The following is a 14,795-nucleotide window of genomic DNA, read 5'->3' on the forward strand; positions in this document are numbered from 1 at the left end:
ACAAATACTCCCCAAATTCCACCCAAAACATCCAGGGCAGAGGACCACATTTCCTAGTTACTGTTTTCACATGGTGTCTGCATTAATAAGTTCTAAGTTCAATAAGTTCAGTTAGAAGTTCTACATGCAATCATTCGGTCTGAACAGAACCATTTATGGAAAATTCTGTCTTTTCTCTACTGTATTTTTGTCTTCTTTGAAAAAAGTCCAGTGTCCATAGATGTGGATTTATGTCTGGGTCTTCAATTCAATTCAGCTGATCAATGTGTCTATTTTTTTTTTTTTTTTGTCCAAGACCATCCTGGTTTTTATCACTACATCTCTAATACAGCTTGAAATCTAGAATGGTGATTTCTCCAGGAGTTCTCTTATTATTCAGGGTCTTTTGTGTTTCCACATGACATTGAGGATTGTTTTCTCAATATCCATGTAGAACTATGTTGCAATTATGTTTTTCTTACTCAAGACTTTTGGTTGCTTGATTAGAATTATCCCAGGATATTACTTCTTCTTATTTTTTGTTGAGGCTATTGTGAAAGGTACTGCTGCTCTTATGATTTCTTTCTCAATCTGTCATTTGTATATAGGAAGACTACTGATTTTTGTATGATAATTCTGTATCCTGTTATCTTTATGAAACCATTTATCAAGTGTTTCTTGGTGTAAATAATGGTCTTTATTGAGTGGGTGATCCACTCTGTAGTTGCTGTTCCTCACTCTGGATCCTCCGAGGCAAGTGTAGTGGGTATAGGGTCCCTGGTAGAGAATAAATTTGTTGGTTGGTAGGTGACACAAAGGAATGGAAATGGGCTAAGAGAAAAGGGTGATGTTTGTGGTGGAAAGAAGGTTTCCTGGAAAGAACTAAAGAGGCCCTGGGTCAGCACAGATGGGCAAAAATGGAGGTAAAGTAGGAGAAAAAGCTTCTCTGGGCAGGCTGCAACAAGACAAAGAGAAAGTCTGGAGAGGCAGAAGTGAAGTATGACTCATGTCTGCTGTTGCTTCTTTATGATTCATCTGAATTATAAAGCTCTAACCAGGAGTGTAATAGAACTGAACAGAGACTGACAGCTCTAGCCAGATAATCCTTCATGCTTCATATTCTCATTCCTGAAAATGTTTCACATAGTACTATCGATTCAGATTCAAAATGAGCTAGACTTTGTGATTATGTTTCAAGTTTAATTTTAAGAATTAAATAACATATAGTTGCTTTTTATGTACAGAGCAAAAAAAAAAAAAGCATATATTATAGAGCATCTGAGTAGGGTCTATTGTATATTAAATTACATCATTCTTAATTACTGCGGTTTTTAAAGATTTTTTTAAAAGCATGTATATTTTTGTGTGTCTCTGTATTGGGGAATGTATATGTGAATAGAAGTGCCCAAAGATACCAGAAGAGGGTCTCTGATCTTAGGAGCTGGATTATAGGGCATTGGGAACCTCCTGATGTGGGCGCTAGAAACTGAACTCAGGTCTTCTGCAGGAGCAATGCAAACATGTAACCTCTGAGCCCACTCTCTCTAGGCCAAGTCATTGATTTCTTTTATGACACATATATAGTTTTAGAATAATTTAATTTCAGTTTGATTACCTGTCGAACTGGGAATCATTTTGAGACCTTGTTTTGTTACCTTTCTAAGATGCTTTGATAAAGTAACTGGGAGTTTAAAATAAGAGAAATGTATTCTGCCTGGTTCTGGAGGCTAACAGTCTGAAGCAAAGGAATTGTCAGGGTCATATTTACAGAAAAGAAAAGAAAGAATCTTTCTTTATCTTGTCTGACTCTGGTTGTGCCAATTGCAGAAGGCTAGCGGGTATCATCGCATAGCACCAACAAAGACGTTGCAGTAGATGCTAAATTAAAATACAGCATGAAGAAGTCCCTCACACCTTGGAAATGAATGGCATATCATAGAAATATTGAAAAAAAACTAGCAGTTATAATAAATATAAAACTTTTACTCTCAGAGATTCATATTAAACTACAGAAATACAGCCAAAGGGATGTAATGTAATTTCTATGTTCTGGGGGGAGGGTTGTCAGGAATGATGGATTTTTGATTCTTTTGTGTACTGTTGGGTACTCACCCCAAACATGGCGTTTTGTATTCTTTATTTTTTTTTTCTTTTTCATTTTTTTTTTCTTTTTTTTTGTTTTTCGAGACAGGGTTTCTCTGTGTAGTCCTGGCTGTCCTGAAACTCACTCTGTAGACCAGGCTGGCCTCGAACTCAAAAATCCACCTGCGTTTTGTATTCTTTTTTTTTTTCTTTTCTTTTTTTTTTCTTTTCTTTTTTTTTAAATTAGGTATTTTCCTCGTTTACATTTCCAATGCTATCCCAAATATCCCCCATACCCACCCCCCCAATCCCCTACCCACCCACTCCCCCATTTTGGCCCTGGCATTCCCCTGTACTGGGGCATATAAAGTTTGCAAGTCCAAAGGGCCTCTCTTTCCAGTGATGGCTGACTAGGCCATCTTTTGATACATACACAGCTAGAGACAAGAGTTCCGGGGTACTGGTTAGTTCATAATGTTGTTCCACATATAGGGTTGCAGATCCCTTTAGCTCCTTGGCTACTTTCTCTAGCTCCTCCATTGGGGGCCGTGTGACCCATCCAATAGCTGACTGTGAGCATCCACTTCTGTGTTTGCTAGGCCCTGGCATAGTCTCACAAGAGACAGCTACATCTGGGTCCTTACAGCAAAATCTTGCTAGTGTATGCAATGGTATCAGCGTTTGGAAGCTGATTATGGGATGGATCCCTGGATATGGCAATCACTTAGATGGTTCATCCTTTCGTCACAGCTCCAAATTTTGTCTCTGCGTTTTGTATTCTTAATGCTGGAAAAAAAGAGTTCCTTAAAAACAGTGTCCTGATTCCTTTCCAGTCCTCTGACACGCAGACCCTTGAACTCACTACACTCCAAGGCATGGAGACATGGACTCTAGGGATCATCTGTTCCTCTTGTCTGCTTGACTTTGGTTCTGTCCTTGGCTTTCAACCTCAGGCTGCTCTGGAGATTCTGGTAATGACTCCACACGCTCGGCTCTCCCATTGCTTTCTGCATGAAGGGCCTTGTTCCTTTTCTGGAAGTTCGCCTTTCTTTCTCCCCCCTCCCCCACCCCACCCCGTCTGCTCCAGGGGTTTACAACTTGACTTATAAGTGGTGCCAAGAACAGGCCTCTTTCTAAATTCACTTAACTTTTGGCTTCCAACTGGCCTTAAGACCACGGTGAACCTATGACTTCCAGAGCAGCCAAGCGATTTACCCAAATGTGTTTTATTAAGGTTGAACAATTAAGCCCCCAGATGTGCTCCCAGAACAATTAACTACCAAGTTGTAGTTAAAAGAAAATGTCTAGTGAAGTATCCTAAATTTAGATTTGAAGAGAATCTGGAAAGCAGGACTCATCCCACTGGGTGAGAATTAGACCATACCACAATTTGGAGACAAATTTGAAGCAAGTTTAATTAAATGTTGGACTCAGGCCAGTTCCATTCCTGGGTTTCAAGAAAATGGCAAAGAGTCATGTTTTTCTTAGGCTGAAAAAGCAAAACCACAGGGCCACTGTATTTCCCATTGGGTTGTACCAGGGGCAAGCATATATCCTGGCATATTTCCTCCTGCCTACCACCAGACAGGGGTAAGCATGTACCCTGATGTGTTTCCTGCCCTCTTACCTCCAGCCTACATGTGATCAAGCATATCTGGGTCAGCTGGCTCAAACTTGTCTAGGGGAACAAAAATATGTGGCTTGCTATCTCCCCCAAACAACCGTCTCCGGTATTTCAGGAAGTGTCCATCTTTGGGCAAGTGAGGCTTACCTTACAGGTTAACTTTGGCCCTTACAGTAGTTTTACTTTGAAACTGAAAAAATTATAATTTTGCTATTAAGTCTTTTAGACTATTTAAGGCAGCTGTAAAGAGACAGGAGGCAGGAAGAAGCGAGATTTGTTCTGACTTTAGGTGAGGCAAGGTTTCTTCATGGGGGGGGGGGGGGTACTTGTACAGATGCTCAAAATGTCTACAGAAGATCTGGCCCCTTGTAAAGACAGAAACTACTACTACACCATAGTCCCGCTCTTCCAGAACTGATTGACCTGGCCAAAGGAAGCTGGGAAGTAAAATCTTTTAGCAGAACACTATCAAAATGGCCAACATTTGTGTGAATCTGCTTTGTGATGTTCAATCAGATGGTGACAAGATTGTCGTTTCTGTTACTCCTGTTGAAATCAAGCCACGAGGCCTGGAATGGTGCTCACGAACCACTGGGTTTTGCCAACTGAGCTGGGAGATTACAAACTCAAGGACCCACTAGAGAGATTAGGGAGGCATGCCACAAGACAGGACAAATTTTCTCAAACCAGATATAAGCATAAAATAGCCTTGATGTCACTAAGCCAGACAGAGGGGGTGCTTTGTTTCCGTTTTATCTCTGTCCTAACACAGGAAGGAAACCCAACATGAAACATTTGAGGTTTGAGTTTGTTGACCTATTTCTAAATTTTTTTGCTTCTCAGATTTGCTTGGAAGCATAGAAGAAATACTTCCCAGTCTCCCAAAACACGTCAGAGTTTGGGGAATGAAGGATTCTGTTCCAGAAGGTATAGATTCACTCCAAGAAAAGCTGAGTCTCGCCTCTGATGAGCCAGTACCACCAAGCCATCATGTCACCTCAAGCCTCAAGTCTACTTGCCTCTACATTTTTACCTCTGGAACAACAGGTGCGTTCTCTCTCCCTCTTCTTTTCCCTCTCCCTCTCCTCCTTCCCCTCCCTTCCCCCTTTCCCTCCCTTCCCCCTTTCCCTCCCTTCCCCTTCCTCCTCCCTCCCTCCCTTCCCCCTTTCCCTCCCTTCCCTTTCCTCCTCCCTCCCTCCCTCCCTCCCTCCCTCCCTCCCTCCCTCCCTCCCTCTCCTCCTCCTCCTCCTCCTCCTCCTCCTTTTTCTTCTTCTTCTTCTTCTTCTTCTTCTTCTTCTTCTTCTTCTTCTTCTTCTTCTTCTTCTTCTTCTTCTTCTTCTTCTTCTTCTTCTCTCTCTCTCTCTTTCTCTCTCTCTCGTGTGTTGCATGTATGGATGTTTATGCCAGTGAATACATGCAGAGGCCAGAATAGGATGTCATGTGACCTCCATTGCTCTCCTGCTTGTTGCCTTAAGGAAGGGCTATCATTTCTAACTAGATTTACTAGCTAGCTAGCTCTTGGTTCCACCTGGTATGTGCATGTGAGTCTGCCCATGTTATAGGCACTACACAGACATGATGCACATAAAAGTAATTAAAAATAATAAAATTTTAGATCTAATGTGTTATATCTCAAGCTCAGGACAGATGGCTAACTGAGGAGCCTATTTGATGCATCAAAATAGACATGTCTGCCAGGTTCTCCCAACATCCCTCATTGCCTACTACAGAGCCATCCTTGAAGGGACTCCAGCAGGCCTGAACGTGGCAAACATGATTTTGGCAGACCTTGCCCTTCCTCCATTTTCTCTCTGCCTTGCTAAAAACTACTCGATTACATACCTAAAGCTAGCCACCAAGATCTATTCCATTATGTGGCTGCTCCTCCTGATGCTAACTACCAAGATCCAGTTATGCAAGGATTGAAGTCCAGCAATCAAAAGCCCCCTTTGGCTACTTTAATTAACCTTCCCAATCAAAATTAAACACTTCATCCTGACACAGGGTTTCCCCTTTTATTTTTATAAACTTTCATTTGCCTATGGGCCACTCTGTCTCCTCCCTATCTAGAGGCAGTCGTTTGCACCTCCCTGAGCAAATACTGTCTCCCTTCACCTCTATTCATTTTCCCTTCTTCTTCTCTATCTCCTGTCTTTGGCTCTTATTTCTTGCCCTCTGTCCCTCTGGGGCAAATAAATCTCCTTTGTGCTGAGAACTTGGTTTGGGAGAGTCTTGTGCTCGGTCCTTTCAATCATCAGTGGCATAGCCTGCCCCTTACCCTGAACTCTCCAGCCTAGGGACTGAGTTGGGCTCTTCCCCAAGCTTTTCTTCCCTGTATGACCCAGACACTTTGGCTATGCCAGTCTCTAGTTCTCAGCTTCTCTCTTGCCTCTCTCTTCTCATCTTATTTGCCCCCTCCTCCATCCAGTCTGGGATCTTCTAAATGCCCAGGCCTATGCTTTCCGTGGTATATACACCAGACCTTCTCTCCAAGCCATACCTACGAGTATCATGTCTTCCTTTTTATGTTTCCATTCATGATATGGTGTGTGCTTTTGATGCTAGGACTTGGGAAATGGAGACAGGCAATACTGTGTTAGCTCAAGGCTAGCCTAGTCTACATATGAGTTCTAGGCCAAACAGGGAAACATAACAAAATGCTGTCTCGATAACAACATCTTTTTCAACCATATGTAAAAAATTAACATCTGACAAAACATGTTCAAGAAGAGCTAAAGTTCTCTTGTCCAGGCACTTTCAAATGCAGATAGAGAAGTTAATTACTTTGACTTTAAAAGGCCAGTTGTTTCCATTTTGGCAAATCTCCATTCTCATTGGCCTTAATCTCATCTGAGATTTCCTTAGTGTGTAAGATCAATGGACACTGAAAAATTTGAAGACTTTGATCCAGCTCCAGAACTCTGACAATTTAGTCTTGAAGGCGCTCTCATATTGTCTGGAAGCCAAGATGGTTAACTCCAAGAGACTGTCCACTGGAGGGAGATTTGCTTGTGTGTGGCAGGTGAAGACATGGTGAAGGATGGAAGCAAAAGATAAGAAAGAGAAAGAATGAGTTACACAGGTCTCAGAGAGGTGAGAGCTGCCTGCAGGTCAAGGGGCAGCAAGGAAATCTAGCTTAAGTGCTGTGTGAGAGAGGGGACAATGGGATTCTGTCCCTTAGATTATAAAGATGAATATGGTCAGTTCGAGGCCAGCCTGGTTTACAAAGTGAGTTCCAGGACAGCCAGAGCTATACAGAGAAACCCTGTCTCAGGGGAAAAAAAAGAAAAGAAAAAGAAAATACTCATAAAGAAGGGAATTTACATGTCTCTGGTGTTGATCATTAGGTTTCTCCTGGTCAAAACCTACCGGGTGAGGGTTTGGCTCGGTGACATGGGGACATGTTAGTTACTGTAGCACACTGTCTCATGGTGAAAGTTCTCCAAAGCTGACAGGGACAACTGGGTTCCCAACAAAATGGATCCTGAGATAGCAATTATATTGAACTAATTTGCGATACCACCTCTTCCTCAACAAGGACACACAGCTGTAAATACTCCCATGTAGTCTATCAAAGTGACTTTTGGACATCCCTGTCCCAGACTTCCTTCCTTCTCCTTCAGCCCTCTCCAGCTGCTATGTTATCGCCTTGAGTTTGTCCTTTACCCTCACACTGAGAATTCCTTCCACGTTTTCTTTACTTGGTACCCTACTCCAAGAGCATCAGCTATTCTACTCTTCCATCTCTCCCTGCCTAGTTCTCTGAGCAGCATCCTGATAAGGGATACATGGAGGGAATATTTATTTATTTATTTATTTATTTATTTATTTATTTATTTTTACAAACTCTTATATATCCCAAAACATCTTTTATTTTATCCTTGCCAATGGAAGACTGTAGCACTGTAAGTTGGAAATTATTTTTACTCAGGAATTTGATTTTGGATTTCCTGTGTGATGGAACTAGGTGGTGGGTTCCAACAAAATCACACCGTGAAGCAGGTCTCACGCGGGAGATACATACAGGGGCTGCTTCTGAGGAGAAGGAAGGGAAGAAGAGAAGGGCAAGGGAAAATTTAGCCATCTATCAGGCCATGGAACATGCACAAGAGGACATGCAGCAGGGGCAACAATGTGTCACTTCTGGGCAGCTAGTGATGAAGTATCTGGCTGTTACTGGGACCCCGGGAGCTGGCTATGAAGATGCCTGATTGCCAACATTGTCCCAGAGTCTCTTCCGGGCTGTCCCTGGAGGTGCCTGATGGCTAACACTGTGATACATGCTGATAGGTCTTTTATGCAGGAGTTGATAGTATCCTGAAGATATTATGCAGGGCTAATCTTGTTTAGTCATTTTCTGGGAAGCTAATAACTATTTTCAATCTAGAAATTAAAGTCTTACATCTCTATGTGTTTTTAAAATTTTAAAAAACCCATACATTTCTTTTCTTTGCTTTTGTTTCTCTTGCACTCCCCTTCTCTGGTCACTCCAGTGCTTTGTTCATCCCTCCATCTTTGACGCCTTTGCACTTCTACAGATTGAGCTTCTTGGACTAAATCACAAATTTCCTATTTTTTTTTCTATTTTCCTTTTCTTCATTTTCTATGCACTTTTTGAGAGACTTATTTCCCCATCCTGTGTTCTTTGAATATTCTTCTGTCAGAAACCTATTATTGTACTCTTGATAATTAATTTATTGTGCGATATCTTTCAAGTGTTTTTATCTTGTCTGGTTTGCCCACTTTTTTTATGTTTTAATTTATGTTGCTTTGTTTTACACTACTAAATTTCCTTAAATATTGGGTTTCTTTTGACTGCCAGTTCATACTTAAAAGTGTACATAATAAACAGCAGCAGCAACAACAACAACAAATAGGAAGTGTTAAAGGGGAAGTGAGAACTTAGGAATGTCTGTACATTTCCTCTAATCTCCCTATTTTAGCCTCTATTTTTCTTGACATTTCCAGAACTGCTTGCTTGTTTATTTGTTTATTTGTTATTTCTAGAGGTGGGGGGGAAACTTAGCTGTCTACAGGGTTGTTAGGAAAGCCCATGACTAGAATTGTTTCACAAACAGAAATTCCCATATAGTAGCCTATCATGCTTACATCTTTATTGTCTACTCTTTGAGGGGGCTAACTTCCTTTTTCACGATCCTTTCTGGGATTCTGTGGAAGCAAAACAACTTTCTTTTGGCTTCGCCTTATGTTTGGCTTTGTTGGGTGGGTTCTGTGTTTGACCATACTCTCATCTCTTTAGTGGAACTCTGGGGCTGTTGTCTTCTGTCTGCCTCCTTTCTGCTTAGGGTCCCCCTATGTGGTCAGTCTCATCCTGCCATTACTAGTTAGACTTGAAGAGGTGGGATCAGGATTCTCTAATAAGGTAATCTCAGCATAAATATAGCAGCTATATATTCAAATATTCCTGTAAATCTTGGGAGGAAACCAAGCCTTAGCTTATTTTCTGTGTCTGGAGCCAGTTGTCATTAACATAGAGAGATTCCTTTTTTACACTGTCCTTTCTCCTTATAGATCCCTCCTTCATGCATCCAATATAATAAATAAATGTTCACAATTATCCTCCCCAAACTACACTTGCCTTGTAGTTATCTTTCTCTTGACATGTCCTAGCTCTTATCTGTCCCCTAGCTCTCAAGCCACATGACATATCCAAACTCCCCACTTCCTTCTTGGACCCTAACCCAATGATCTTTTCAACCTATATTATATTTAAAGAGTTCCAATGTGAGGAGTGATGAAAGTCTAAAGGTGTCAAGAATTGATAGCCTACATAAGATAGCCTTTCTCAAGAAAAAGTTCACCAGGAAAGAAGCAAACCAGTGCTTTGTGACTGTATTGGTTTTAAAAATTCCAGGACAGCCAGGGCTATACAGAGAAACCCTGTCTCGAAAAACCAAAAAAAAAAAAAAAAAAAAAAAAATACCACTAATGTATTTTCCAAAGTTCCTAAGCTCCTTGGCATCTTAAGCTCTTTGACTTTTTGTTTGTTTTCTTTTCCTCTTTTTTTTTTTTCCCCTCTGTGTAGCCTGGCTCTCCTGGAACTCACTCTGTAGAGCAGGTTGCCCTCAAGTTCAAAGGTTCTCCTGCCTCTGCCTTCTGAGTGCTGGGGTAGAAGGCAAGTGCCACCAAGCCCAGTGTGTAAACATTTGCCCTGAGAGCCTTAATCTTGGTTTGGTTTATTCTTCTACTTGACTTCATTCAAGCCTAAGCTGCATCAACTTTTGATCATTTTCTGAGAAGTTCCTATCCCTTGCTTCCTTTATCAAAAATTTTGCCATGTACCCTCCATTCTTTGGGTTAAGTTCATGCGTGTCTTACACATGGAAAAATAACTAAACTAGTAGGGGTAACAGTCAAGAAATTTGCTAAAGTGGCTTGAAAGGTGGCAGGAACAGTAGATGTAGTGTTGCTACCCTTGGACTGGACTCTCCCTAAAGATCATGTAATTTAATTTCTGGTTTGCCCTGAGCTGCAGGACATCGCAGGGAATGGAGGATGTGGTAACGGATGCATAGAGCTTCTCTGTAGCAGAAAAAGCATGGATATTTGCTCTCCTGGATGAGGAATAGAAAGCTGTTCTTTACAGCCGTGGCTAGGGCTAGACTCGCTTCACATATTTACCTGTAGTTTTAAGGAGGAAATTTGGAGAGATTTTCAGTACAAGGTGTAAAAGACCAAGCTAATGGGAGCAGCTACAAAGATAGCTTTTGAGAAAGAACATGATTTGAAGTTAGTGGCAAATATTATCCCAACCTCATGTGTAAGGTCAAGTCTGATCCCATTAATGAAGCAGAGCATGAAGTCTGTCAGGCATTTCAGGGCTGGTACACTTGACAAGGCAGACTTGAGAGTTTCTGGAGGGCATTTGAAGACTCCATGGACTGACTAAGACTGTCCTTTGATGCCGCCTGTGGTGTCTCGGGCTTTGCTTCCTGCCTGCCTCCAGGAAAACCCCCTGCTTGGCCTCATCCCCTTAACATGTTATGAAGCCAACAAGTTTATTAATAAAAGAGCTTGTTAGTTTCTGTGGCTCCAGGGTTTGGATTCGGGACTGTATGCTCATGAATGCTGATGGAGGGAGCTCTTTACCACTAAGCTGCATTTCAAGCCACAATGAGGTAGAGATGGGGTAGATTCAAAATGGAAGCCTGTGCAGGAAATCATTTGAAGAACTAAGACACTTTAAATGCCAACAAGAGGAGGATACAATCAAACCCAGTGAATTACTTAAAGTGGTGATATTTATCAACAGAAAGACAAGTTGTGTTCCCTGAGACATATAGAGACATATAGACAACCTATAGAGACATATAGGTTGAAACACATAAAAGTGCTAATGTTCAAACATCATACAGTGTCATATGTGTTAACCTTTCAGATTTTTTTGATGGATGAATTTTTTACACTGGCATATTCAAACATAGTAACAACAAATTCAAAAACAATAAAGAAAATATCAGTCTGTAGATTGCATTTAGATATTACTTACAAACGTACATTTTCATGAGAAACACTGTATGTGGAAGAAGGCTAGACAGAGAAGAAAACTCTGTTTGGCTCATGAAATGTATGGAAGAGTCCTAACATATTTCATGAACTCTGAATTTTTTTTTTCAAGACAAGGTTTCTCTCTGTAGCCCTGGCTGTCCTGGTACTCACTTTGTAGACCAGGCTGGCCTCGAACTCAGAAATCTGCCTGCCTCTGCCTCCCGAGTGCAAACCCTGAATTTTTAAAGGACCATATGACAAGACATGTTTAAACATGACGAAGTGAATGGTCCACAGTGAGAGTCATACTTGGGGGAATTGTTCTCTGGAAAACCTCTGCCTGCCAACATTTGGATTTTATTATGGTCCCTCTCCTTTGAGGGCACATGTTTTCCGATGTTAGCATTTCTTTCATCATTATTTTAGCAGATTCTTCAAATTTCTAAAATTTTCTATATAATGTGTTATTCTAGATGCTAGAATGATTTGGTATATTTTTTGTCTCAATCATTTGTGTAGTTGGTATCAGGATAATCTCTCTGTCATATATATATATATTTATGTCATATATATATATATGACATAAAAATAACAACTACACTTAAAAGAATGAGAAATAGTTCATTCTGAACACAATATGAGAGACCATGAACCTACATAACAGATTCAAGCTACTCTGGAAGCCATATTCTGCCATTGAAGCTATAGAACAAAGGAACTTATGAGTCAATTCACTTAGAAAATACAGTGGTGACATTAGACAGAACTACAGCAAAGTGGAGACATTTTTTCAGTATGCTTCAGATATTATTTTAAAGCATTCTTGGCTATAGGTTGTTGAAGGCTAGAAGCCTGCTAAGCTTAACAATATGTTCCGAAAGGTTTACCCAATGATCATGAGAAAATTAGCTCCTATACGAAGGCACACATAGCCATTTTCTAAAGCTAACCAAGATAATTTTTTCTTCTCCACCTCCATTCCATCTTTCCATAATAATGATAATTTAGTTTGCCGAGGTCAATTTGTGTACTTTGTAACCTGGATGGCAGTCCCTCAGAGAATGTGTGTGGGCTAATTATTCTTTCCTTCTCTCCCAGGTCTACCCAAAGCAGCTGTGATTAGCCAGTTGCAAGTGTTGAAGGGATCTGTTGGGCTATGGGCGTTTGGCTGCACAGCTGATGACATCATTTATATAACCCTCCCTCTGTACCACAGCTCAGGGTCTCTCCTTGGAATTGGTGGATGTGTTGAGTTGGGTAAGAATTTTTTTCGATAAATCATCATGTTTAAAGAGATTATGTTCATTATAACTTTAAAGTATTCATAGAATTTGAAGGGACTATATGCATATTGTACAATTACAATGCACTATGTGTGGAAAGGACACATTTTCATAACAGCATATTCTTAAACTATAAAGAACAATATCCTGGGCATTTGCCCTTGTGGTATAGACTCCCTTTCCTTGTGGTTACTCATTCTCTGGTAGACTAGTCCCCTGACAGTCAGTCACAGTGAGTACATATGTCAGCTGCATAATAGCTGAGAGCAATCCCTGAGGCCACAACAATTACCTCAGCATCATTCTGCTGAGAAAAACAAGTCAAAGCTCAGACAAGAGTCTAGCTATGAACAGTGAGAAAACAGACTGTGTCTCTACCAGGCAAGAACAAGGTTATATTACATAGATGCGTTGTAAGGCCAGTTTCTTTTCTCCGCACAGTCTGTCCCAAACACCCAGGAAGCCTTATGAGAGAGTTGATGATCCAATAGAATACGTTTGCAGACATTCAAGATGATGTTTCATTTGCTAACTCTCAAATAATATAGCTCACTAATGACTGCTAGTGTGTGCCTGATCTGTGATTGCAAGTCAGTCAGACTGTGATCAACATTCACATGAAATAAGTATCAGTTGTTCAAAGTATATGTAAGAATATGTAATCCCAGCACTCGGGAGGCAGAGGCAGGCAGATTTCTGAGTTCGAGGCCTGCCTGGTCTACAAAGTGAGTTCCAGGACAGCCAGGGCTACACAGAGAAACCCTGTCTTGGAAAAACTGAAAAAAATATATATGTATAAAGACATACATTGCTGTCAAAATTGGGTTGTTAGAAGTAAGTGTAGGACCATAGTCACTTCTTCACATACACAGAAAGATGATTATTCTCATATATATATATATATATATATATATATATATATATATATATATGAGAGAGAGAGAGAATGAGATATTTGACCTAGGTCTGTTCATGAAGTCTAGTGCCAGAACTGTGTGGAAAAACCCACTGCTAGCCCCAGGAACCCCACTGCCATACCGTACCTGTTATGGACTGAGCTATAGAAATGCCAAGTCTGGTTTACTAACTGCCCCTCACATCTCTTCTTGAACAATCAGGGACAGATCTAGGAGCAAGACTCCATTCCACTGTGAAGCAGGGCATGAAAACAAGTGTGGGTACCTATTTTAGAACTTGGAAGCAGTAAAACAAGGGAGAGTCACAAGACCAAGTGATGCTACTCATGGATACATGTCCAAGGGCACTGAAAACACACAGTCACACTTGGCCGTGGGTGTGCCTATTATTGTTGATGGCCAAGAGAAGAAGCAAGCCCCAAAACACACTACTGATGTATATTAACAAACAAAACATTACCTATCCATGGATATATTCAACCATAAAGAAGATGAAGTGTTGATATATGCTACAAGATAAACAGACCCAGACCACATTTTATAGTAAATGGAAAGACCAGACACAATATGTCACACTAGTCTAGAGCAGGAAAGTTTAGAGGCAGGTGTTCATAAGTGATCACCAACAGTAAGGGGAGTTGGGTAGGGGGAGTTGGAAATTGGAATGACTGCTAAGGTGATGATGGTCCTTTTAGCTCTGGATTGTATACTTTAAATTGTGAATTATATCCCAATTAAAAATGGACGCCATGTTAAAATGTTATTAGAACTAGGTTCTATACCCATTATTGATGGGATTTTAGCACAGCTTATTAAAGCTTGACTTCAGGGTTTGGTAAAGCTGCTTTAAAGTCTTCACATGTCAAAAACATGAACTACATGTTTTTGTGCAAAGTTAAAGTGAGACCGTATCATTTATCTCTGAGAAGAAGGATGGATGACCTGCCCAGTGCCCATGGCAGTATTCACATGCTTTCAGGGCTGTGGTAGAATACATACATGTACTTCCAATGCTGTGGGATTATGCTTGCACATTCAATGCTATAGTAGTACACATGCAATTACTGATTTTGATTTCCATTCGACAAATCACAACAAGTACATTTGCTATCAATACTGCATGACTGCATTAAGACACGGATCTTAAAGGTCATGTTTCCAAATGAGTTTGTAACCAGTGACCGAGGATGTGGCATGAAAGCCTGGATCTGTTAGGACATCACTATCAGCTGTGTGCCACGTTAACTTAATGCCTTTTATCAATCTCTTCACATAGGCGCCACGTGTGTGCTAAAGAAGAAATTCTCCGCAAGCCAGTTTTGGAATGATTGCAAGAAGTACAACGTGACTGTGTTTCAGTACATTGGGGAACTTTGCCGTTATCTGTGCAAACAGCCTCAG

At 40.8% G+C, this 14,795-nt stretch overlaps 1 protein-coding gene across 1 annotated transcript in view; it reads left to right on the forward strand.

The window, feature by feature from the left end:
- The window catches only part of Slc27a6 (solute carrier family 27 (fatty acid transporter), member 6), a 56,630-nt gene that overhangs the window by 11,261 nt on the left and 30,574 nt on the right, over nucleotides 1-14,795 (forward strand). Inside the window, exons 2-4 of the mRNA NM_001081072.1 lie at nucleotides 4,529-4,732; nucleotides 12,293-12,451; nucleotides 14,671-14,795. Coding sequence (NP_001074541.1) covers nucleotides 4,529-4,732; nucleotides 12,293-12,451; nucleotides 14,671-14,795 — 488 coding nt within the window. The remainder of the gene's footprint in view (nucleotides 1-4,528; nucleotides 4,733-12,292; nucleotides 12,452-14,670) is intronic.

This window comes from Mus musculus, chromosome 18 (genome assembly GCF_000001635.26).
Source record: "Mus musculus strain C57BL/6J chromosome 18, GRCm38.p6 C57BL/6J".
Classification (NCBI taxonomy): Eukaryota; Metazoa; Chordata; class Mammalia; order Rodentia; family Muridae; genus Mus; species Mus musculus.